The 26,670-nt window shown below is 42.4% G+C and overlaps 1 protein-coding gene across 16 annotated transcripts in view; it reads right to left on the reverse strand.

Annotated features, from left to right (window-relative positions):
• Nucleotides 1-26,670, reverse strand: part of CADPS2 (calcium dependent secretion activator 2) — a 914,362-nt gene that overhangs the window by 731,967 nt on the left and 155,725 nt on the right. For all 16 annotated transcript variants that reach the window (XM_075345069.1, XM_075345070.1, XM_075345068.1 and 13 more), the window contains exons 2-3: nt 20,254-20,367; nt 17,363-17,695 (exon numbers count right to left, since the gene is read on the reverse strand). In XM_075345069.1, the coding sequence (XP_075201184.1) occupies nt 17,363-17,695; nt 20,254-20,367 (447 nt within the window). The remainder of the gene's footprint in view (nt 1-17,362; nt 17,696-20,253; nt 20,368-26,670) is intronic.

Genomic DNA, 26,670 nt, shown 5'->3' on the forward strand with positions numbered 1-26,670 from the left:
AGTCCAATAACCATGGCTCTTCCCACCCTGAGAATACCAGACCCCAGCTGTCCGCTTCACCTTGGCTGGTGATCTAATTTGGGGGGGACCCCACGTTTTTTTTTTTAAAAAAAAAACGCCTGGGGAGCCCTCCAAATTGATCACCAGACAAGGTGAAGCTGTCAGCTGTGGTTTGCAGGCTACAGCTGTCTGCTTTACCCTAGCTGGCTATCAAAAATGGGGGGGACCCCACGTCGTTTATTTTAATTATTATTTTTTTGGGGGGCTAAATACAAGGCTAGGCACCCTTTAGTGCCACATGAAAGGCACTAAAGGGCGCCAGCTTAGAATATGCAGGGGGTGGGACGTTATATATGTTTGACATGTATCCATTCATCCATTGTAGCATTTTAGGCTGTGCGCCCACAATCGGGATTTGCAGCGTTTTGGGCGCAGAGTGTTTTCCCTGCGTCCATAACGCTGCATTGTGCAGTAGAAGCACAGTGGAAGGATTTTTAGAAATCCCATGCCCAATGTGCTTGCCCAATGTGCTTCTTTTCTCCGCCACATAAACTGACCTGTGGCGCAGCTTCCCGAGCCTCAGCATGTCAATTTATGCTGCGGAGATGAGTGTTCTCTGCAGGTAGCATAGAGCTCCACAGCGGCCTGAACCCAAATCGTGGGCATGGGCAGCTGCGTTCTCCCGTGCACAACACTCACATCTCTGCAGGAGGCTGACACTCTGTACTAGACGCCGTGTCGCTGGATCATGGCCACATAGCCTAAAAGTGAGACATTGGTTGCTACAGCAACATTTTTGTGAAGTACCTGTGGATTCAAAATGCTTATTATACTCCTGAATAAAATCCAGTTTCCAAAATGGGGTCACTTGTGGGGGTTTCTAATGTATAGGTACCCAAGGGGCCCTGCAAATGTGACATGGTGCCCGCAATTTATTTCAACTTTTCCAGAATTCAAATGGTGCTGCTTCCATTCCAAGCCCTCCCATTTATCCAAACAGAGGTTTTTGGCCACATGTGGGGTATCCCTGTGCTCATAAGACATTGGATAACAACCTGTTGGGTCCACGGTTTGTTGTTGTCTCTTGAAAAAGTGAGAAATTTGATGCTGAAGCAACATTTTTGTGAAAAAAATGAAAATTTTCAATATGGCAACCTAAGCTTATCAAATTCTGTGAAGTATTCGTGGATTCATACTGCTCACTATACACCTAGATAAAAGCCTTGAGGTGTCTTGTTTCCAGAATGGAGTCACTTGTGGGGGACCTCCACTGTTTAGGCACCTCAGGGGCTCTCCAAATGCAACCTGGCGTCCGCTATTGATTCCAGCCAATTTTGCAGTCAAATGGCACTCCTTCCCTTCCGAGCCCTGCCATGCGCCCAAACAGTTGATTTCCACCACATATAAGGTATCGCCAAACTCAGGAGAAATTGCACAATAAATGTTATGCTGAATTTTTTCCTTTTACTCTTGTAAAAAAAAAAGCTACCTGGTTGAAATAACAATTTTGTGGTAAATTTTTTTTTTTTTTTTTCATGGCTCAACGTTATAAAATTCTGTGAAGCACCTGGGGGTTCAGGGTACTCACCAAACATCTAGATAAATTCCTTGAGGGGCCTAGTTTCCAAAATGGGGTCACTTGTGTGGGGTTTCTGCTGTTTAGGTACCTTAGGGGTCCTCCAAATGTGACATGGTGCCCGCAATCTTTTTCAGCCAAATTTCCTTTCCAAAATTCAAATATTGCTCCTTTCGTTCCAAGCCCTCCCATTTGTCCAAACAAAGGTTTCAGACCACATGTGAGGTATCACCGCGCTCATAAAAAAGTGGTTAACAAACCTTGAGGTCAAATTTTTGGAATTACCTCTTGAAAAAGTGAGAAAATTGATGCTAAAGCAACATTTTTGAGAAAATTATTAAAATTTTCAATATGACAACGTAACGTTAACAAAATCTGTGAAGTACCTGTGGATCTAAAATGCTCACTATACCCCTAGATAGAAGCCTTGAGGGGTCTAGTTTCCAAAATGGTATCACTTGTGAGGGGTTTCTTCTGTTTAGGTACCTTAGCGGACCTGTAAATGCAACATGGTGCCCGCAATCTATTTCAGCCAAATTTGCTTTCCAAAATTCAAATATTGCTCCTTCTGTTCCGAGCCCTCCCATTTGTCCAAACAGAGGTTTCTGACCACATGTGGGGTATCGGCGCACTCATAAGAAAGTGGGGAACAAGTTTTGGGGTCCATTTTGTTGTGTTAGTTCTTCTAAAAGTGAATAAATTTGGGTTAGAGCAACATTTTTAGGTAAAATTAAATTTTTGCTTTTTTTCATTCTACATTGCTTTTGTTCATGTGAAGCACCTGAAGGGTTAATAAACTTCTTGAATGTGGTTTTGAGTACTTTGGGGGGTGCAGTTTTTATAATGGTGTCACTTTTGGGTATTTTCTGTCATCTAGGCCTATTGAAGTCACTTCAAATGTGATGTGGTCCCTAAAAAAATGGTTTTGTAAATTTTGATGTAAAAATGAGAAATCGCTGATAAACTTTGAACCCCTCTAACTTCCTAACAAAAAAAAATTTTGTTTCCAAAATTGTGCTGATGTAAAGTAGACATGTGGGAAATGTTATTTATTAACTATTTTGTGTCACAGAAATCTCTGGTTTAACGGTATAAAAATTCAAAAGTTGAAAATTGCTAAATTTTCAAAATTTTTGCCAATATTCAATTTTTTTCTTCAATAAACGCAAAAAATATTGTCCTAAATTTGGTACTAACATGAAGTCCAATATGTGACGAAAAAACAATCTCAGAATCACCGGGATCCGTTGAAGCGTTCCAGAGTTATAACCTCATGAAGTGACACTGGTCAGAATTGCAAAATTTGGTCTGGTCATTAAGGTGAAAATTAGCTCCGTCACTAAGGGGTTAAAACACTCCTGGATGAAGTTGGGAATAATTATCCTGGTCTGCTTCTGCACAGCAACGTGCGCTGGCTGTCAAGAGGGAAGGTGCTCAGCCGTTTCGCAGCTTGTCTGAGTGAAATACGAACTTTTCTGGAAATGAAAAACGTTGACCATCCTGAGTTGTCCAACACTGAGTGGCTCCTGAAGTTCTTCTATCTTGTAGATGTGACTGAACATCTGAACCAGCTCAATGTGAAAATGCAAGGCGTTGGCAATACAGTTTTATCGCTTCAACAAGCTGTGTTTGCATTTGAAAATAAGCTGGAACTGTTTATCGCAGACATTGAAACAGGTCGTTTAATACACTTTGAAAAACTGGGAGAGTTTAAAGATGCATGCACAGCAAATGACCCTGCACAACATCTTGATATTCAGCAGCTAGCAGGCTTTACATCCAATCTCCTGCAATCATTCAAAGCGCGCTTTGGAGAATTTCGTGAGCACACTCGTCTTTTTAAGTTCATCACTCATCCACATGAGTGTGCACTGGACAGCACTGACCTGAGTTATATCACTGGTGTCTCCATCAGAGATTTTGACCTACAAGCTGCTGACCTGAAGGCTTCAGACATGTGGGTGAATAAGTTTAAATCACTTAATGAAGATTTGGAAAAACTTGCACGACAGCAAGCAGAGTTGGCAAGCAAACACAAGTGGAGAGAAATGAAACAACTCCAACATGCAGACCAGCTGATTGTCAAAACTTGGAATGCACTTCCTGTCACATACCAAACACTGCAGCGTGTGGGTATTGCTGTACTGACAATGTTTGGCTCTACCTATGCATGCGAGCAGTCTTTCTCACATCTAAAGCACATCAAGACTAACATACGTTCACGTTTAACGGATGGAAGTCTCAACGCCTGCATGAAGCTAAACCTCACCACGTATGAACCAGATTACAAAGCCATCAGCAAATCCATGGAGCACCAGAAGTCACATTAATGGTAGGAAGTATTCTATTCATCGTTGGTTAGCAACAGCATTAAAACGTTATTATGTTATAAAAAAAAAAAAAAAAAAAAAAAAAAAAAAAGAGTTCGGAGATTTGTTGTTCTTTAAAATTAAATACAAGTCAATGTGTGCACTTTATGTACAGTGAGACTATTTAATAAAGTTCAATTATTTATTACGCTGGGTGTGCCTGCTTGTATGTACCACTTTAAGTAGTAAATGCTTTAGTTCCCTATGGGTCTGAGCCTCTCTTTTTTGTTCATTTTCTGTAAGACCAACACTTTTAAAAGGGCCACTGACAGATACAATTGCTCCAGCGGTCACTTAGTACACAAAGGAGTGTTCCTCTCTGCTGCACTAAGCCACCGCTGGACCTAAACAATAATTCGCTGTAAAATAATAAAGTAGATAATTGACATAACTGACAATGCGTTGTGTGACATGTCCAATATTCCAGCTTCTTTCTTCTGCGAATGCCTCAAAGCTGGCATTCTCTCAACATCAGGTGGGAAGAATGCCAGCTTCCAGTCATGCGCAGGAAAAAGAAGAAGCCAGACTGCTGGACTGATGTCATGCATCGCAAGTTCACAATGTAAGTTATTTATTTGATTTTTTTACTGCTAATTACCATTGTTTCAGTCCAGTTGTGGCTTTATACAGCAGGGAGGAGCATTCCTTGCTGTACTAAGTGAACATTGGAGCGATTGATCTGTCAATGGCCCTTTAAACATATTGTACGGCTCTCGCGGAATTATATTTCAAAATATGTGGCGTTTACGGCTCTCTTAGCCAAAAAGGTTCCTGACCCCTGCTCTATACTGAAAAAATCAAGTTGTTTTGATTTTTTTTTTACCCATTTTTCAGCATTTGCATATCATTAACATGTCTATCAATCCGATGATTTACATAATCCCACAACATTTCCTTCTTGGTGCAGCAATTTTAATATCAATGAGTATAGGTATTACAAAATAATGCCATTAAAAATAATGCAATCCATCCCGCAAAAAAAAAATCTAACCCTCATACAGAAAAACAAAAATAATTTGTTTGCAACTTTAAGTTCAAGAAAACCTATAAAGAAAAGTAGCCATAGACAAATATCCAACCTTAAGTTCAAGAAATATAATTAAAAAGAGACACAAACATTGCAATATTTTTATTGTTAATAGTTTGGTGATGAGAATCCCCATGGCAACTGAGGCAATTTTTTCCCTATAAGACATTAAAAAAATAAAATCATCTTTCTGATGCAACAAAGGAAGGTGGGAAAATTCCCTTAGTCTAAATATTTCTTAAAGGGAACCAGTCACCAGGATTTTCGTATATAAGATAAAACCAGTGCTATAGTGGAACTATCAGGCTGCTTATCTACATACCATTAGTGGTCAGCTCGGATGTTTAGCCTTTCAAATCCAAGAAAGTGAAGTTTATAAATTCAGCAGCTTCTTGACTGAGAGTTGCAACTGAGCAGATAATATATGAGTGGGTATTCATATGGATTCCCACCCCCTGCCACCTGTTCCTCCCTCTCTCTGTTCTCTATGGTATTATACAAACTATTCACTTTTTTGAAGGACCTGTGTGAGGTCATACCCATGATGTGATCTGGTATCCAGCTTTGTTAGCTGAGGCCCTGCCCCTTCTGGTCACATGGGTATGACCTCACCACAGGTCCTTCAAAAAAGTGAATCGTTTGTATAATACTTACCATAGAGGGAGGAACAGGTGGCAGGGTGGCGGGAATCCAGATGAATACCCACCCAGAGATGATCTGCTCATATGCAACTGCCACTCAAAAAGCTGCTGAATTTATAAACTTCACTTTCTTGGATTTGAAAGCCTAAACATCCAAGCTGACCACTAATGGTATGTAGATAAGCAGCCTGACAGCGCCAGTATAGCACTAGCTTTAGCTTATATACGAAAATCCTGGTGATTGGTTCCCTTTAAGTGAACACTGTGAACTTCATTCACTGTATGAAAATCATATGAATTGTTTCAATAAACAGAAATATTTTACGCATTTCTTCCCATATTTTCTGATTATTCAAACTGTAAATTTATGTAGCACTCCAGGTTTTAATGAAAGTAGCACTCCAGGTTGTTTTATTTATTTAATTAATCCTGTAGTCTCCACTATACATAATGCAACGATTATTTCCTTTATGTAGTTGTCCCCTTCTATCTGAAATGAAATTGTATACTTCTCTCCAGTAAGCTCATGATTACATGGTGACCTCTGGGGAATTGCATGCCTTCATATTCTGCCAATGGAGTCATCATCTTAGTCAATACAAGTTCCTGTATGATGCTATGGCATGGACTGTACCACTGACACTAATGTCAGTCATACAGTCACTTACAATATAGGAAATCACAGCTCAGTATGCAGTCTAGATGCATAATATAATATGTATCAGAATGAAGGGAATAAAACAAAGGTGGAACTACATGGAAGTCAGCACTTGTATTCTCAATATTGAGAGGGGCAGGGAAACTGTATTTGGCACAAACCGCAACTATGCAAGAGGCATATTTACGATCCCGCTCATGAGAAATTCGGGGGGGATTTTGACAGTGTGAACATTGTGCACTGTTATGATTTGACAATCTTCAGCTGTTTAAATAACTTGAATTTTCCACTATTAAAAAAAAACCAAAAACATATTTTGCATAACAGAGTCCATAAAAGTCTGCCCTATCAAAATATAACATTAATGCAAATCAATATGCAGCCGAACGACAAAAAAAAAAAAGAGGACTTTTTCAAGACAAGTTTTTTTACTAAAATGTATGTTTGTTTGGCTAAAATTCTTTATTCTAGGAGTAGAGATGAGCGTGCCCGTGGAAGTTCTGTAGGTTCAGCCGGACTTTAAATAAAGTTTTGTTCTGGACCCAAACTTGACCTCAACTTTATTGGAAGTCACTGATTGGCAGTTCGGCTCTCCACCCGCACACAGCCAGCAACAAAACAGAACACTTCTGGGGGGGGCGGGGGGGAGAGGGGGTTTCTTTCTTTTGTTTGTGCACACTACATTTAATGACGCTTATTTTACCCCTCAGTGTGAGCCATTCAAAAAATGCAAGCGGCCTGCACTGGGCCAAGCACCGAACATACCTGAGTACATTAATGCTCGAGTGGTTTGCATAAGTAAAGGACCCGAACATGGCTGCCATCAGGAATTTCTAGGCCACATGCTGCCAAAATTTTCAGGACCCTTTTGAGACTCTGCCCAGGCTCCACCTAAGCTTCACATCCACCCCTCAAACCAAATCTTCCACAGTCCCACTGCAACTCTTGGGAAAAACTCCACACACTACCCCTCTGTAGAATATCCAGCCACACACTACCCCTTTGTATAATGTCCATCCACACACTGCCCCTCTGTATAATATCCCACACATTGCCCACCTATATAATACAACCCCCACACACTGCCCATCTATATTATACGACTCCCACACACTACCCTGTATATAATATACACACACACACACAGACACAGCCCCTCTATACAATATCCCCCACATACACTGCCCCTCTGTATAATATAACTTCATATACATTGCCCCTCTATTTTTATATAATTTTTTTGTTTATTTGTGCCCACTACATCTAATAACGCTGATTTTACCTCCCAGTGCAAGCCATTCAAAAACTGCAAGCAGCTCGCACTGGGCCAAGCACCCGAACATCGCTGCTACTAGGAATTTCAGGGATACATAATTTCAAAATGTTCATGCCCGCTTGAGACTCTAATATCCTCCCTGCATATTGCCCCTTTATGTAATATCCCCCACACACACTGCCTCTCTGTATAACAAGCCCCCACAAACTGCCTCTCTGCAGTATAACCCCCCATACACACTGCCGCTCTGTATAATAATAATAATAATAATAATAATAATCTTTATTTCTATAGCACCAACATATTCCGCAGCGCTTTACAATTCAGGAGGCTCATATACATATACATATCATATACATAAACATATACAAACAAGTAACAATTATAGAAGATACAATATTTAAAAGGGAAAAAAAAGGCAACCCTGCTCGTGAGAGCTTACAATCTACAATAAGATGGGGGGGAGGGGCAAGGTACAAGTGCTTATTTACAATGACAATCCAGCCATCTCAAGGAAATGGGGGATAGATAATGGCTTCCTGGACCAGTTGGCCAAAGCCTTGAGATGCATTTGGCTGCCATGGAGTTTGACATGGGGTTATGTTCTGAGAAGTTGTAGAGGGATTAGGTGAAATTAGTTTGGCTAGGGAGTGTGATAGGCTGCCCTAAAAAGATGCGTTTTTAGGGAGCGTCTGAAGCTGAGTAAGTTGTGATTTGTCCTAACTTCTTGGGGTAGAGCGTTCCAGAGGTTTGGTGCAGCTCGGAAAAAGTCTTGGATTCGGGAGTGGGAGGTTCGAATTAGTGTGGATGTTAGTCGAAAGTCATTTACAGAGCGTAGAGAACAGGTGGGATGATAGACAGAAAGGAGGGTCGAGATGTAGGTGGGTGCTGCACTGTGAAGAGCTTTGTGGGTGAGAACAAGCAGTTTGAATTGGATCCTGTGATATATGGGCAGCCAGTGCAATGACTGGCACAGAGCAGAGGCATCCGAGTAGCGGTTAGCCAGATAGGTGACCCTTGCTGCTGCATTAAGGATGGACTGTAGAGGAGAGAGTCTAGTTAGAGGGAGACCAATTAATAGAGAGAGTTACAGTAGTCAAGGCGAGAGTGGATCAGGGCCACGGTGAGGGTTTTTGTCGTTTCCATTGTCAAAAAGGGGCGGATTCTAGAGATGTTCTTCAGGTGCAAGCGGCAGGTGCGGGCAAGAGATTGTATGTGGGAGGTGAAGGAGAGATCAGTGTCAAGTATAACCCCCAGGCAGCGGGATTGCTGCCTAAGACTTATCGTTGTGCCACAAATAGAGAGGGAGATGTCAGGTTTAGGAAGGTTGGGAGATGGAGGGAAAAGCAGAAGTTCAGTTTTGAAAAGGTTAAGTTTCAGATAGAGAGCAGACATGATGTTGCAAACTTCAGTCAGGCAGTCACTTGTGTTCTGTAGTACAGCGGGGGTGAGCTCAGGGGATGAGGTGTATAGCTGTGTGTCATCAGCATAAAGATGGTACTGGAAGCCAAATCTGCTGATGGTCATTCCAATTGGGGCAGTGTACAGGGAGAAAAGAAGAGGGCCAAGGACTGAACCTTGAGGGACCCCAACAGTGAGAGGAAGAGGAGAAGATGTGGAGCCAGCAAATGATACGCTGAATGAGCGGCCAGAAAGATAGGAAGAGAACCAGGAAAGAACAATGTCCTTTAGGCCGATAGAATGGAGCATAGAGAGAAGGAGATGGTGGTCAACAGTGTCGAAGGCGGCAGAAAGGTCAAGAAGAATAAGCAGAGATTGGTCACCGTTACGTTTTGTTGTCAATAGGTCATTGGTCACTGTGACAAGGGCAGTTTCTGTTGAGTGTAAAGGGCGGAAGCCAGACTGTAAAGGATCTAGAAGAGAGTGAGAGGAGAGGTAGCGGGTGAGGCGAGAGTAGACCAGGCGCTCCAAGAGTTTAGAGATGAAGGAGAGATTGGAGACTGGTCTTTAGTTGCTTGTGCAGGACGGATCAAGGAAAGGTTTTTTTAATAATGGAGTAATGATAGAGTGTTTGAGGGAGGAAGGGAAGATACCAGAAGAGAGAGAGAGATTGAAGATTTTAGTTAGGTGAGTAGTGACAACCGGAGAGAGGGACTGGAGAAGGTGTGAGGGGAAGGGATCAGTAGGGCAAGTGGTAGGACGAGAAGAAGAGAGGAGCCTGGAGACTTCCTCCTCTGTGACTGGGTCAAATGTTGAAAGTGAGCTTGATGGGATATGGGGAGGGATGGGATTCACAAAGCTTGGTGGCTGGCAGCTGATCTCTTGGCGGATGTTTTCTATTTTCTCTGTGAAATACGAGGCCAGGTCATCAGCATAAAGGTCTGTGATAGGGGTCTGTGCTTTGGGACTGAGGAGGAAGTGAAAGGTGTCAAAGAGCTTTTTTGGATTGTTGGATAGTGAGGAGATAAAGGTGGTGAAGTAGGTCTGTTTGGCGAGGTGAAGGGAAGAGTTGTAGGTCCTTAACATGAACTTGTAGTGGATGAAGTTTTCTGGTGTGCGGGATTTCCTCCATAGGCGTTCGGCACTCCTAGAGCATCGCTGGAGAAATCGAGTTTGTGATGTGAGCCAAGGCTGTTTTACTCGGTGTTTGGAGGTTCTGAGGGTGAGGGCTGCTACTTGGTCCAGGGTGCTTCTGAGTGTGTCATTGTAGTGCTTTACAGCCAGATTAGGACAGGAAAGTGAGGAGATAGGGGATAGTGATAAGTGTAGAGAGTCTGTAAGTATCTGAGAGTCAATGGCCTGTAGGTTTCTGAATTTGTGATAGGTGGGAGTGTGCTGGGGCGGACGAGGGTTTGTGAGCTTGAAGGAGAGGATGTTGTGGTCAGAGAGGGGAAGAGGCGAGTATAATATCCCCACACACACATTGACTCTCTTTGTAATATAACACCACACACTACCCCTCTGTATAATATAACCCTACTCGCACTGCCGCTTTGAATAATATAACCTCACACACACTGCCGCTCTGTATAATATAACCCCAGACACACTGCCGCTCTGTATAATATAACCCCAGACACACTGCCGCTCTGTATAATATAACCCTACACACACTGCCGCTCTGTATAACATACCCCCACATAGTGCTCCTCGTAATACTGTGCCCGTTTCACAATTTCCCCTATTGCCCTATATAATCTGCCCTTGTAGTAACACTTTGCCCCCCTCCCTTCCCCTCATCTCCAAAATAAACAGTAGCACATAAAATCTTCAGCTCCTCCATGAAGCACTTGCCATTCCTTGCCACCTCCGCACAGCCCACAGCAGTGTGATTAGAGAACAGCATGATGACCTCATCATGCTGCTGCATATCGGGCGAGCATGATGCACACTGCTCTGCCCCACTGCCTCTGGTGCCACCACATGGCTTACTTGTATATGAAATGCGCCTGAAGTGCATCACATGCAAATTAACCATATGACTGGGGCCTGGGACTTCATAAAGCTAACTAATTACCCCGGGACCAGGCCCCCTCTTCAGTGGGCCCCATACTCCAGTAAGGGCAGTAATGCCCTGATGGCGGCCCGCTCCACGAACTCTAAAACGGTTTGTTTTTTTGCAAAGTCTGTGTTCGGTACGAACACCGAACTTTAAAGTTTGGGTCCACTCATGTTTATTTTGGAGAAATAAAGTTCACTTACTCAGGCTTTTAGTGAGCAACTCAGACAGTTTAGAACACTACTAACCTGCAGATTAATCATATATCTGCAGATTAATAGCATATTTTTTTTAACATTACAGGTTCCCTTTAAAGCACTGTCAGGATGGAAAGCAGGCAAGATGGGGCTCAAGTATACTCTTTTGTTGCCAGCCAGAACGGATGGTCACATGACTAGAAATATGCAATTTACATACATAGTGTCAGGATAGATTAAGATGTGCTCAATCAAACTTAACACAAGTGAGTCCACGCATGTCTATGTGGCCAGGAAGTATGCATATCACATACTTACAGCCACATGACCACCATGCTTACCAGCAATGCTAAAGAATCTTGACATGGTATAGTGAGCGCGCTATCAGACTTCAGAAGTCTGTAATCAAATAGGGTGATGACTGCAGACAAATTCGCCAGCAATAATGCTAAAAAAACAAAACCAAAAAAAACCAAACACCACTTTCAAAGTCCATGACCTCACTTTCTCTCCTAGTTCCCTGTAATCATATTTAAGGACCTTCCATCTCACTCGGACTTTGTCATTGGTAAAGAAATATGTATCCTGGTTGTTCTTTAATCCACATTTAAAGTTTAGGTGTAATAAGGTTTCTATGCATTGAGGCGGGACCATGGGTAAGGTCTTCAACTCTGCCCTGGCCCCTCTCTGATGTCTGTGGATGCCCACTTTTGTAAAGATTCATTTTCTAGCGGTCTTTAAAAAAATGGATCCGATGGCAGTGCCTATGCTGATTAATTCCCTGGTGGTCATCAGTAAAATGGTATCGATGGCAATGCATGTGCAGATTGAATTGTCAGCTAGTCATTCAGCGAAGAAGATCTGAATCTGTGCATGTGCTACCACTGTCACCATTTTAGTGCAGACTACAGGTAGATCTGCGAAAGTGCGTCCGCTGGTGAGGACAATGTTGGCGATCTTTAAATAAGGAGGGACATACAGACACCAGAGACAGATGGAAGGGCAGTTTCTGCTGAGCAAAAGATCCTATCCACAATCCTGCCGCAAAGCTGCACTGAAAGCTTAATGCACCGAAACTTCGAAAGTAGACTAAAGAACCAATAGGATGCGTATTTCTTTATTAACCCCTTCAGCCCCCAGCCTGTTTTCAGCTTAAAGACACGGCCATTTTTGCAATTCTGACCAGTGTCACTTTGACAGGTTATAACTCTGGAACGCTTTAACGGATTCTGGCGATTCTAACACTGTTTTTTCGTAACATATTGTACTTCATGACAGTGATAAATTTAGGACGATATGTTTTGCGTTTATTTGTGAAAATGTTGGAAATTTAGCGAAAATTTTGAAAATTTCGCAATTTTCAAAATTTGAAATTATATGCTCATAAATCTGAGAGATATGTCACACAAAATAGTTACTAAATAACATTTCCCACTTGTCTACTTTATACCAGCGCAATTTTCGAAACAAATTTTTTCTCCGTTAGGAAGTTAGAAGGGTTCAAAGTTCATCAGCAATTTTTCATTTTTCCAACAAAATTTACAAAAAAAATGTTTTAGGTACATCACATTAGGAGTGACTTTGAGAAGCCTAGGTGACAGAAAATACCCAAAAGTGACCCCATTCTAAAATCTGCACCCCTCACTCTGCTCAAAACCACATCCAAGAAGTTTATTAACCCTTTAGGAGCCTTACAGCAACCAAAGCAATGTGGAAGGAAAAAGTGAAAATTTTACTTTTTTACACAAAAATGTTACTTTAGCCATAAAATGTAGCATTTTCACAAGGGTATCAGGAAAAATGCACCATAAAATTAATTGTGCAATTTCTCCTGAGTACACCGATATCTCATATGTGGTGGAAATCAAATGTTTGGGCGCACAGCAGGGCTCGGAAGGCAAGGAGCGTCATTTTTTCTTTTCAAACGCAAAATTGTCTGGAATCGTTAGCGGATGCCATGTTGTGTTTGGAGACCCCCTGAGGTGCCTAAATAATGGAGCTCCCCCACAAGTGACCCCATTTTGGAAACTAGACCCCTCATATAATTTATCTAGATGTTTACTGAACACTTTGAACCCCTGGAGGCTTCACAAAAGTTTAGAATGTTTAGCCGTGAAAATATATATTTTTTTTACCATGAAATTGTTATTTCAAACAAGTAGCTTTTTTTTCCACAAGGGTATCAGGAAAAAATGCACCATACAATGTATTGTGCAATTTCTCCTGAGTACACAGATACCTTATATGTGGTGGAAAGTAATTGTTTGGGCACACGGCGGGGCTCAGAAGAGAAGGAGCGCCATTTCACAGCAAAATTGGTTGGAATTATTAGCGTACGCCATGTTGCGTTTGGAGACCCCCTGAGGTGCCTAAACAATGGAGCTCCCCCACAAGTGACCTCATTTTTGAAACTAGACCCCCCATGGCATAAATCTAGATGGCTAATGAGCATTTTGAACCCTCACGTGCTTCATACATTGAGGCATAAAAACAAAAAAGTACTTTTTTTCCACAAAAATGTTGTTATTTTAGGCTCAATTTTTTAATTTTTAGAGGGGTAACAGGATAAAATGGACCGCAAAATTTGTTGGGCAATTTGTTCTGAGTACGCTGATACCTCATAAGTGGCAGAAAACTACTGTTTGGGCGCACGGCAGAGCTCCAGAGGGAAGGAGCATCATTTGACTTTTTAAATGGAAAATTAGCTGAAATCCTTAGCCGCCCCATGTTGCGTTTGGAGATCCCCCTGATGTGCCCAAACAGTGGAGCTCAACCCCACATGTGACCCCATGTTGGAAACTAGACCCCCCCCATACAAAAAAATATTAGTTTGGCGAAATAAAAAATACAGATGTCAGTAAAAAAAAAAAAAAAAAAATTATTATATATATATATATATATATATATATATATATATATATTATATATTATATTATATATATATAATTATATTATTATATAGCATCGCATCACACGGCACAGCCGCACACTCCTGTCTGGAAGAGAGATACCATGCCGCATGATGCGATGTGAGACTTGTGCATCGCTCTCATGTGTGGCACTGGGCTGATCCTTACAATATTCAGTAAAAAATACTGTAGTTGACGATTACTACAGTATAATTTTACTGGCCCAATCTAAGTTTATTTCTATTTCTTTCTTAGTTTACAGGAACAAAAAATCAGGACGAACGCACGGATGTGCTGCAAAAAGGTGGGGACTAGGTGGGATGGAAAAAAAGATGGATGGAGGATGGGAGAGTGCGCGGCGGAGGATGGGAGAGTGCGCGGCGGAGGATGGGAGAGGGCGCGGCGGATGGAGGAGCGGCGGAGGATGGGTGAGGGCGCAACGGATGCAAAAGCGGCGGAGGATGGGGGGAGGGTGGAAAGGGAGTGGGAGGTGAATTTGGGGATAGCTACCTTACAGAATGGATCTAGGTAGCAGGATTGCAGCAAATCCGGGTGGGGGAGAGGGGGCAGAGGATTAAGGGAATGGGAGAGAGCAGGCAGCAGATCAGGGAGGGGGCAGAGGCTGATGGGGGAGTGAGGTGGCAGATGCAGGGGCGCAGCGGCTGATGGGGAGAGTGCGGCGGCTGATGGGGAGAGTGCGGCGGCTGATGGGGAGAGTGCGGCGGCTGATGGGAGAGTGTTGTGGCTGATGTGGGAGAGTGGAGCGGCAGATGCAGCGGCGGATACAAGGAGGCAGCAGAAAGAAAGCAGCGGCATCAGATGCAAGGAGGGGCGCAGTGGGAGGAGAGCAGCGGCGTCAGATGCAGGGGGGGCACAGTGGGAGGAGAGCAGCGGCGTCAGTTGAAGGGGGGGCACAGTGGGAGGAGAGCAGCAACGTCAGATGCCCCCCTGCATCTGACGCCGCTGCTCTCTTTCTGATGAGCAGCGGCGTCAGATGCAGGGGCGCAGCGGGAGAGTAGCTGTGTCACATGCAGGGGCGCAGCGGGAGAGCAGGGGCGAAACAGATGGAGGAGTACAGCGGTGGATCGGGGGCTAGGACTCACAGATGGGCACCCATAGGGATCGCTCTCCTCAGATTCCACGGAGGGAGAATCTGAGAAGAGCAATCTACAGCTCACCCGGTCCCAGATGCACGGTGCTTGGAGAGATCGGTCACAAGGCCGATCTCTCCAATCAGAGCTGGGGGCAGGTGCAGTAAAGCTCACCGAGCTCCAGCCAATGGCCAGTGCTGCAGCTGCACTGACCATAGCTGGATTTCAATGCTTCAGCCATTTTCAATGGCTGAAACATTACACTGGCTGTGATTGGCTGAGCGGCGTTCATCAGCCAATCACAGCCTCCGTAGGTCCGGGAAGGAGACACCACCCCTCCTGAGGTCAGGTACAAGTCCTCTCCTTCCCAAATCTACAGTTTTTGAAAACCGATCGCGGTTACCGTGACTCCGGGGCCGCGATTTCGCCATGACGGATCTATCAGTCATGGGTCTTTAAGTACCAGGGCACCATGACGGCTAGATCCGTCAAAGGTCGTGAAGGGGTTAAAGGAATCTATTGAATCAGTATAACAACGTCCTTATGAGCATACCTTTACTTTACTTTACATGCCAAATCATGATGACAGGCAGGGCCCAACTCCAGGTTTTTACGGGCCCTGGGCGAAAGAGTCTCAGTGGGCACCATCCACACAGACATGCACAGATACATACACATACAGGCATACATACACATACATATTTAAAGAGAAATAAAAAAAACACATAAATAGACATAAATCTAGACACAGTCATATACACTGACATACATAGATACACATCATACATGCACACACATATACACATTAGAGATATTTGTAATATTGGGAAGCCGGCAACAGCCTCATTTACCTCCTCGACTTGTCTCCATTCAGCAACTCCTGAGCATGTGTCTGTTCCATGCTGATTGGTGGCCGTCACTAACAGACATGGCCACACATAGACTGACACTGCTGCATATACATCACAAGAGCGGCTGGGGACATACACATTACTTGGTGGCATACATATTACTGAGGAAAGGGGTATACAGCAATGGGGGGCGTACAGCTCTAGAGGAGGGCAGTGGCTCTGGGGTTGCGGGACAAACAGCTCTGAGGTGGGGGCTGAAATGCAGCTCTGGAGGTATACAGCTCTGGGGTGGGGGGACATACAGCTCTGAGGGGGGTATACACCAGAGGGGACATACAACTCTGGGTGTATAGTAGTAGACAACCCCATATTCCTCTACATAGTGTTATGAAGCCCCCATAGTCCTCTATATAATATTATGTATCTCCTATGTACTATTATGCAGCCCCCATATTGTACTATGCAGCCCCCATATGGCACTAGGTAGCCCCCATATAACATTAAGCAGCCCCCATATAGCATTAGGCACCTTCATGTAGTATACAGCCCCCATATAGCATAATGCAGGCCCAGATAGCATTAGGCACCTTCATGTAGCATACAGTCCACATATAGCACAATGCAGAGCCAGATAGCATTAGGCACCCTCATGTAGTATACAGCCCCCATATCATTTAATGCACCCCCATGGTCGCCTGGCCACAGTAATTGTATACATACTCACTTCTCCTCGTTCCCCCGCTGCTCCTGCCACTGTGAGTGGGCCCCCCCAGCTGCCCAGGGCCCCGGGCATTTGACCGGGTTTGCCGGGTGCCAACGCTGGCCCTGATGACAGGTTCTCTAACTTATGCATATGATTCTTGTATGAGCCTTCAAAACCCCTAATATTGCCTGGATCATTTATTGAACTATATTCATATTTTTAATAAATTGAAAAATCACAAAACCTGTAGCATTTCCTAAAGCCAGTAAAGTGAATCAGGTTCCTGAAGTGTCAGGCACATATTGCTTATTTTTGACTCTCAGATATGGTGCAGATTTAAATCTGCTGCATGTCAATTCAGCGCTTTTGCTGCAGATTTCACTCATACTAATTAGCTGGAAAACATCTGCACCAAAAACACATGTAAAAAAAACCCTGCAAAAAAGCGGTACAAATCCACCTATTTTAAGCAGCGTTTTTCCTGCCAAGAGATGCTGAAATGGCACTCGAATTTCTGCAGCAAACACTTAACGTGTACACATACTCTAAATTTATAGATCATAGACTGGAAGGTTAAAGACATAAATAAGCTGCATGAACCTACCTGGCAAGCGTTGTATAATAACTGATGTTCCAATTTTTTGATTCCCAATATCTGTTGAAACATTTCATATAGTTGTTCTTTGCTAAGGATAAGTTCTGACACGGCACTAAGAGCCATCCTATTTGGCTGTTTGCGTAGATCTTCCTCCCCTCTATAAATGGCATCATATTTAGCAATCCATGAACTTAAAACAGTTTCTTTGCTTAAACCATCAATCTCCGGTAAGCTTCTTACTCGTTTTTCAATGTTCTTTTTAAAAACGTCCCTGAAGTCATTTGAAGAGCATCCTCCGCTGTGCACCATTCTGGCCACGCGATCACTTTTCAAGAAAACCTGTTAAACAAGTAAAGAGTAAACAAATTAGTAATACAACTATATTTTGAACAGTAACTACACATTTATTGGTTGCCATATTTCAATTTGAGAATAAAAGTGATTGCAGAACCTTGCTTTGTCATCATTCTTGAAAAAAATACTTTTAAGTGGCTTACAAAGCCCTGCTTTTCCCTAGTCTGTTTGCCTGGCTTAGAGCCCCACTGCCATTACTAAATTAACTTTATTCCTCCCAGCAGCATGCAGCTGAGTCAGTGCCAGGGACGACACTCACTATACACCAAGCAGTGACTGAAGCCGCGCCAGTGACAACCCTAATGCTTCCAGGAGAAATTAAGTTATTTCTCTCCTGGCAGCGGGGCTCTAAGTGTGAGCACCGAGCAGATTCAGAACACTATTAACCTGCAAATTAATCCCATATCTGCAGGTTTATAGTGTGTTTTTCACATGAAAAGGTTCCCTTTAATATACTTTTACATGGTATTTTCCCCAAGTTAAAAAAAATTGCTGCAGCCAGTTGTAACTTTAAAGGGGTGGTCCGCAACTAAATTTTATTTTACTCCTAAAACTCTTTTTAATGTTATAAGCTAAAAAAATTTTTTTTTCAGTTTTGTAGTTAAAACTAAAAATTCCCTAGCTTTCACTCACTATTTTAATCAGCTTTATTTTTTTTTTTCTACAACTTCCTCTGTGATGACACTTCATTTAAGCATCCCAGAGCATGCTGGGATAGTCAAAATGAAGCATCATCAGGAGGCAGAGGTTGTGGTCACAGCCGCAGCTTGATAACCTTTTTGGGTATTGTAATGCACCCACTCCATTTATTATATTAGTAGCCTCCCTCTGAACCCTTTCAAGTTCACTAATGTGTTCTTGAGAACCCGCGCCCAAAATTGCACACAATACTCCAAGTGTGGTCTGACGAGTGATTTGTACAGAGGGAGAATTATGTTTTCATCTCGTACCCCCAGACCTCTTCTAATGCATCCCATGACCCTATTTGCTATGGTGGCAGCTGCCAGACACTGGGCACTCCAATTTACCTTTTTATTGACTAAGATGCCTAAGTCTTTTTCTATGACTGGTTTCTCCCAGCAATTTACCATTTAGTAAATAATTGGAAAAAAAAACAAAAAACTTTCAAAACACAATGAAAAGCCTGATAATGAAAAAATGATGTATGAAGCAAGCTGGAAGTCACACATCAATACAAGTCTATGACAGCCTTAATGTAGCTCTCATAGACTGATATTTAGAGCTTGTGACATAACTTCTGACTTCTGGCCAGTCAAGTTACAGGCACAAAATGGTGCCACGAAAGCAGAGTGACGCCAAAAAAAGGTGAAGCTGTCAGATTGTAAGTATAAAACAGGGGTCAGGGGACTTGGTTTTAAAAAATAAGAAAAGCAAACCTGCCACCTGGCAGGGAGATGTAGCCTAAATCCTAAATATGATATGTTGTATAGCAAGGATTTAAAATATAACTTTTAATAAATATAATGATAAAATAAATCAACGTGCAAAGTGAAGTATAATAAAAGGAAGGATCTCACCCAGTTCTTCTCCTGAGGGATCCACACCACTGTATAATCCAAGGCGGGCGGACACCAGACCAATGACGTAAAGCAGGGGATAAACAGTACAGTTACATTACCCCTGTCGTGCCCCTGCAATAGCTTCCGCCCTTACAAGGGCAGCACCCAAGTCAGGATAACTACCCCAATAAATACACAAAACCCCTCCCAACGCGTTTCCCTCTCCGTGTGACCGGAGAGTTCCTCAGGGGAGAAAAAGAAGGTAAAGCCTGCAGTGGCAGGTCAATACATTACACTACTTGCTTTCAGTCAGTGTGTTCACACACCGCTTTAAGTGTATGTGCTAATGGCCAGTGGGACCACTGGCCATTAGCACATACACTTAAAGCGGTGTGTGAACACACTGACTGAAAGCAAGTAGTGTAATGTATTGACCTGCCACTGCAGGCTTTACCTTCTTTTTCTCCCCTGAGGAACTCTCCGGTCACACGGAGAGGGAAACGCGTTGGGAGGGGTTTTGTGTATTTATTGGGGTAGTTATCCTGACTTGGGTGCTGCCCTTGTAAGGGCGGAAGCTATTGCAGGGGCACGACAGGGGTAATGTAACTGTACTGTTTATCCCCTGCTTTACGTCATTGGTCTGGTGTCCGCCCGCCTTGGATTATACAGTGGTGTGGATCCCTCAGGAGAAGAACTGGGTGAGATCCTTCCTTTTATTATACTTCACTTTGCACGTTGATTTATTTTATCATTATATTTATTAAAAGTTATATTTTAAATCCTTGCTATACAACACGACTTGGTTTTAAAAGCACCAATCTAGTGTTAAAATAAAGAAACTTTTTGGTGCTTTTGAAGTATTTGGAGACGTCATCACTGCAGCTCAATAAATAATGATTGACAAGGAGATGCCATGCTGGAATACAGGACAGGTTAACCAATGACCCATTTTTCTCATCGTGGAAAACCCCATTTAAGTAATAATGTCAGTGTTCAGTACGGTGCTGACATTGGTACGCTTACCTCATAGTAACTCCTAACAGCATTGATAAAAGCTTCATCAGCCACGATTTGCGTGTCACCTTTAAGGAAAGCTTGGAATCTCTCTCGTATTGTTTGCAGCTGCTGCCTATTAAGCTTCAAAAGAAAAGCATAAAAAGGTTCCGCATTAGTAAAATTCTCATGTGTAAAATATAGATGTAATTATCAAATGCAGTAACATGCATATCTGGCCTGACAGGAACTGGAACAGAAGGGGATAGTAATGGTGACAATTAATATTCTAGGTGTAAAAAAAAAAAAATAACTTTGTTGAGGAAGTCTAAAAGCAAGTTAAACATATAAAAGTAGTAGTGTACATGAGAAGGGTTTGCAGTGTTTTGGAAGCAGCTTGTTTTCACAGAGTCCAAAACACTGCGTTGTAAAGTACAAGCACAGTGGATAGGATTTCTTGAACTGTCCTGCCCACTGTGCTTCTTTTCTCTGTAAACTGTCATGTGGCGTGGCTTCCTGAGCCGCAGCATTTCAAATTTATGCTGCAAAGACGTGTGTTCTCCGCGAGGAGAACAAAGTGAAAGTCCACAGTGCCCAAACCTTGATAAGGGCACGGGCAGCTGGGGTCTCCTGTGGACAGAACTCACGTCCCCGCAGGAGAAGACACGCTGCATCCAGGATATAGCGTGTCCTCATTGTGTGCACACACCCTAATAATAAATAAAAACAAAGCTACAATTTTGCCTATTCACTTAATGGTTGCAGATGGTCAATGGTTACAAGCAAAAAGCTCTGCAGAGTCAACAAATGAAACAAATTATTTTACCTAAAATAACATGATCAGCCAAGGTGAAACTTTAACAGATATTTTCATTTTATAAAGCCATCACTTTACTATCCAACCACTGGGACTCCCATTATCTCAGGAATTCCCTTGATTCAGTATAAGAATTAAGTATAGAAAGTATATGAGCAAATTGTCATCAGAACGATCTCATTGATAGCTTTAACTGTTAACTCATTCTGCTATGTACTGTGATAAAGAGAGACCAAAGAGTCCAATATTTTAAATAAATCCTACTGAAAAATATAATTCAGCAAAAATATATTCACATGAAAAAAACTAATAAAAAGCTGTGCACATCATTTAAATTCCAAGTATTCCAAGTAAAGATGGGATCATCTCTTCAGCTCTAAGTTTGAGTATTATTATTATTTATTATTATAGCGCCATTTATTCCAGGGCGCTTTACAAGTAAAAGAGGGTATACGTACAACAATCATTAACAGTACAAGACAGACTGGTATAGGAGGAGAGAGGACCCTGCCCGCGAGGGCTCACAGTCTATAGGGAATGGGTGATGGTACAATAGGTGAGGACAGAGCTGGTTGCGCAGTGGTCTAGTGGACTGAGGGCTATTGTAGGTTGTAGGCTTGTTGGAAGAGGTGGGTCTTGAGGTTCCTCTTGAAGCTTTCCACGGTAGTGAAGAGTCTGATGTGCTGAGGTAGAGCATTCCAGAGTATGGGGGATGCACGGGAGAAATCTTGTACGCGATTGTGGGAAGAGGAGATAAGAGAGGAGCATAGAAGGAGATCTTGTGAGGATCTGAGGTTGCGTGCAGGTAGGTACCGGGAGACTAGGTCACAGATGTAGGGAGGAGACAGGTTGTGCATGGCTTTGTATGTCATGGTTAATGTTTTGAACTGGAGTCGTTGGGCGATGGGAAGCCAGTGAAGGGATTGGCAGAGAGGCGAGGCTGGGGAGTAGCGAGGGGAGAGGTGGATTAGGCGGGCCGCAGAGTTTAGGATAGATTGGAGGGGTGCAAGAGTGTTGGAAGGGAGGCCAGAGAGGAGGAGGTTGCAGTAATCGAGGCGGGAGATGATGAGGGCATGCACTAATGTTTTTGCAGATTCTTGGTTAAGGAAAGCACGGATCCGGGAGATATTTTTGAGTTGTAGTCTGCATGAGGTGAAGAGGGCTTGGATGTGTGGCTTGAAGGATAGAGCAGAGTCAAGGGTTACTGCAAGGCAACGAGCTTGTGAGACTGGGGTGAGTGAGCAACCATCAAGTTTGATGGAAAGGCTTGTTGGAGGAGATGAGTGAGGAGGAGGAAAGAAAATGAACTCTGTTTTGTCCATGTTAAGTTAGTATAACCCTGGAACACTACAAAGGGTTGTAAAATTCATTTTCCATTTTTCAAAACTATAAAGGCATAACATAACGAAAGTGTTAAAGGACATGAACAGTCTCTTCTTCAGCATAAAGTACACCAATATACCAAAAACATTGTTTAAGTCAAACACATACATGTGTCCAGGTAGCAATAAGGTAATAGACCAAAATAACTGGTTCTCTGCTGTACCAAGGGTGCACCGGGAAATAATTAGATACACGAAGTCAATAAATCCCGACACTCCCATCTTCAATGCAACTTCTCTTTATTAGGGCTTAAATGTAATAAAGTATTAGGATGCGTTCCAGCCCATCCCAAGCTTTCATCAACAAATCAAACCAGTAATTAAGCTTCACTGTTTGCAGGAAAATACACTACAGTTCAAAAGTTTAGGGTCACTTAGAGATTTCCTTATTTATTTATTTTTTATTTTTTAAAACAAAAACAAATTTTTTTTTCAATGAAGCTAACATTAAATTAGCAGAAATACACTCTATACATTGTTAATGTGGTAAATGACTATTCTAGCTGCAAATGTTTTTAATAAAATATCTACATAGGTGTATAGAGGCCCATTTCCAACAACCACCACCCCAATGTTCGAATGGTACATTGTCTTTGTAGTGTTACAAGGCTAATGGATGTTTAGAAATCCCTTAAATCCCTTGTGCAAGTATGTTAGCACAATTGAAAACAGTTTTGCCGATTAGAGAAGCTATAAAACTGACCTTCCTTTGAGCTAGTTGAGAATCTGGAGCATTATATTTGTTGGTTCCATTAAACTCTCAAAATGGCCAGAAAAAGAGAAGTTTCATGTCAAACTCGATAGTCTATTCTTGTTTTTAGAAATCAAGGATATTCCACGTGAGAAGTTGCCAAGAAACTGAAGATTTCCTACAACGGTGTGTACTACTCCCTTCAGACGAGAGCACAAACAGGCTCTCACCAGAGTAGAAAGAGAAGTGGGAGGCCGCTCTGCACAACTGAGCAACAAGACAAGTACATTAGAGTCTCAAGTTTTAGAAATCGACTCCTCACAGGTCCTTAACGGACAGCTTCATTAAATAGTACCCGCAAAACGCCAGTGTCAACGTCTACATTGAAGAGGCGACTCTGGGATGCTGGCCTTCAGGGCAGAGTGGGAAAGAAAAAGCCATATCTGAGACTGGCTAATAACAGGAAAAGATTAATATGGGCAAAAGAACACAGACATTGGTCAGAGGAAGATTGAAAAAAAGTGTAATGGACAGATGAATCTAAGTTTGAGGTGTTTGGATCACACAGAAGAACATTTGTGAGACGCAGAACAACTGAAAAGATAAAGGAAGAGTGCCTGATGCCAGCTGTCAAGCATGGTAGAGGTAATGTGATGGTCTTAGGTTGCTTTGGTGCTGGTAAAGTTGGAGATTTGTATAATGTAAAAGGGATTTTGAATAAGGAAGGATATCACTTAATTTTGCAATGCTATGCCATACCCGGTGGACAGTGCTTGATTGGAGCCAATTTCATCCTACAACAGGACAATGACCCAAAGCACACCTCTAAATTATGCATGAACTATTTAGGGAAGAAGCAGGCAGCTAGTATTCTATCTGTAATGGAGTGGCCGGCCCAGTCACCAAATTTCAACTCTATTGAGCTGTTGTGGGAGAAGCTTGACCGTATGGTAAGAAAAAAGTGCCCATCAAGCCAATCCAACTTGTGGGAGGGACTTCTGGAAGCATGGGGTGAAATATCTCCAGATTACCTCAGGAAATTAACAGCTGGAATGCCAAAGATCTGCAAAGCTGGAATTGCTGCAAAGGAGCGTTCTGTGACGAAATTAAAATTTGAAGAAGAAAATTATTTCAAATAAAAATCATTATCTCTAACCTAAAAAAAGTTTGTTTAAAAGAACAGAGTTCTCAGTAGTTGATACCTTTTAATGGCTAACTGAAAAGATGGTAATAATAGCAAGCTTTCGATACTACTCAGGTCTCTTCATCAGGCATGGTGTAACAAAATCTGAAGAGTCACATATTTATACACAACAGGACAAAGAATAGTGCAGTGAAAAAAAAACAAAAACAAAAAAAACAAAGTCCTGTGAAGCAGAACTATCACTATGGCAAGGGGGAAAACTGTTGTGACTTAATCAAGGCTACCACCCAAGAACAATTGAAAACCAGATTGCAGGAGCCACCAGAATATCAAGAAACCATCTCCTACATTATAAAACTAAAAAAGAAAACAACCGGGTCCCTCTTGTAATCACCTACAATCCACATCTGGAGGTGTTAAGAGGAGCTGCACGGAAACTACAACCATTACTGCAAAAAGATGTCCGATTAAAATCTTTTTTTCCAGACCCCCCACTTCTGTGTTTTAGGCAGCCCCCAAATCTAAGAAGCATCATTGTCAGAAGCTCCCTGTCCTCTCCAACAACAACAGGAACATTTCCCTGCAACCAGAAAAAAACGTAAGACCTGTCAATTTATATTGACAACGGACAAGATAAAGATTCCCAGATCATTTCAGGCTACAAGATCCCAGGTACCTTCAGCTGCACCAAAACTAATGTGGTGTACTTAATTATATGTATTTGTAATGTCCAACTGGGGGTCTGTATGTAGGGGAGACCGGATAACAGCTCAGGACAAGGATGAATTCTCACCGCCACACAATTAGAGAAAAAGGATGGATCTACCTGTGGCCAAATATCTTTGTAACTCAGACCACAGCATCATGGACATGAAATTGCTGGTATTGCAAGGGAATTTCAAGTCCCAAAGAGACAGGAGAGTCTGGGAGTACAAACTTATGATGACCTTTGACACATTCAGAGCAGAAATGAATGTGTCACATGGATTTATGTCTTTTTACATCAAATAAGAAATGTGCTCCTCAGAGAATCACAGCCCGGACCAGACCCCAATCAGAGGACAATACAACTTTCACACTGCTTATCTATGAACCACAACAATATTTATGGCCACAACAGTTTGCCCCCTTGCCATAGTGATAGTTCTGCTTCACAGGACTTGTTTTTTGTTTTTTTTTCACTGCACTATTCTATGTCCTGTTGTGTATAAATATGTGACTTCAGATTTTGTGTTATACCATACCTGATAAAGAGACCTGAGTAGTCTGGAAAGCTTGCTATTATTACCATCTTTTCAGTTAGCCATTAAAAGGTATCAACTACTGAGGACTCTCAGTTCTATCTCTACTGGCTAACACAGTACAAAGATAAATTTTACCTGTATCTCTAACCTAGTCAATGTCTGGACTATATTTTCTATTCATTATGCAACTCATTTGATAAATAAAAGTATGATTTTTCATGGAAAAGACAAAATTGTCTGGGTGACCCCAAACTTTTCAATGGTAGTGTACATTGACTTTATTCATTTTTGAAAATGTGTAAGCAAATATTGATTAGTATAGTCTGCACATGTATGGTATAAATAAATAAAAATACAACGAAAAAGCTCAAAATAGTAATGTCTAAAAACAAATAAAATTAAAATATATAAGTATATATGTAAGGCCTAAGACGCACGGCGTGAAAATCGGTGCGAGTGGAGTGCGATAAAAAAAAAAAAAAAAAAATATCGCATTCCACTCGGAATATTAGCCTGTGTGTCAGCACACAAGTGATCGGGCCGAGAAAACAATCGCAGCATGCTACGACTGTAATGCGATCCTTGTTTCTCTCGCACCCATTCAAGTCTATGGGGCGAGAGAAAAATCACACTGCACTCGCGGTACACCGGTGTACCGCGAGTGCACTGCGAGAATGGCAATAGCCGGCTACGGAGGAGAGAGGGAGATAAATCCCTCCGTCCCCTCCACAGTGCCGGCCCACCCACCACAGCTGAGGTCCGTTCGCACAATCGGACCTCAGTCGCAAGGACACTTGCATAACACTTGGCTCTGCTGTACTGCCAGCGTGAGCAGAGTGTCATGCGAGGGGATCGCAGTAATCCCCGTGTTTATCTGCCAGGCCATATGTTCTAATGCACTGACAACATGCAGTAAAGGCCCTTAATAAAGTTAGAGGCAACAGGTGCAAAACACTAATGAAGCAACTACTCAGACTGCCAGTGTATGCAGGTGGTGATTGCTTGGTATTAAAATTGCACACAAGGTGGCTTGTATGGGGCAAAGGCTATGTCAAATCAGATTTGGGGTGCGCACATTGGTTTCTTTTTTTTTGTCTGCAGTTTTTGTGTCACAAAAAACTGCAGCATGTCAATTCTTTGTGTATTTTTGTCCTGTGTTTTTTAAGCCC

The sequence above is a fragment of the Anomaloglossus baeobatrachus genome, chromosome 4 (genome assembly GCF_048569485.1).
Source record: "Anomaloglossus baeobatrachus isolate aAnoBae1 chromosome 4, aAnoBae1.hap1, whole genome shotgun sequence".
NCBI classification, from domain to species: domain Eukaryota; kingdom Metazoa; phylum Chordata; class Amphibia; order Anura; family Aromobatidae; genus Anomaloglossus; species Anomaloglossus baeobatrachus.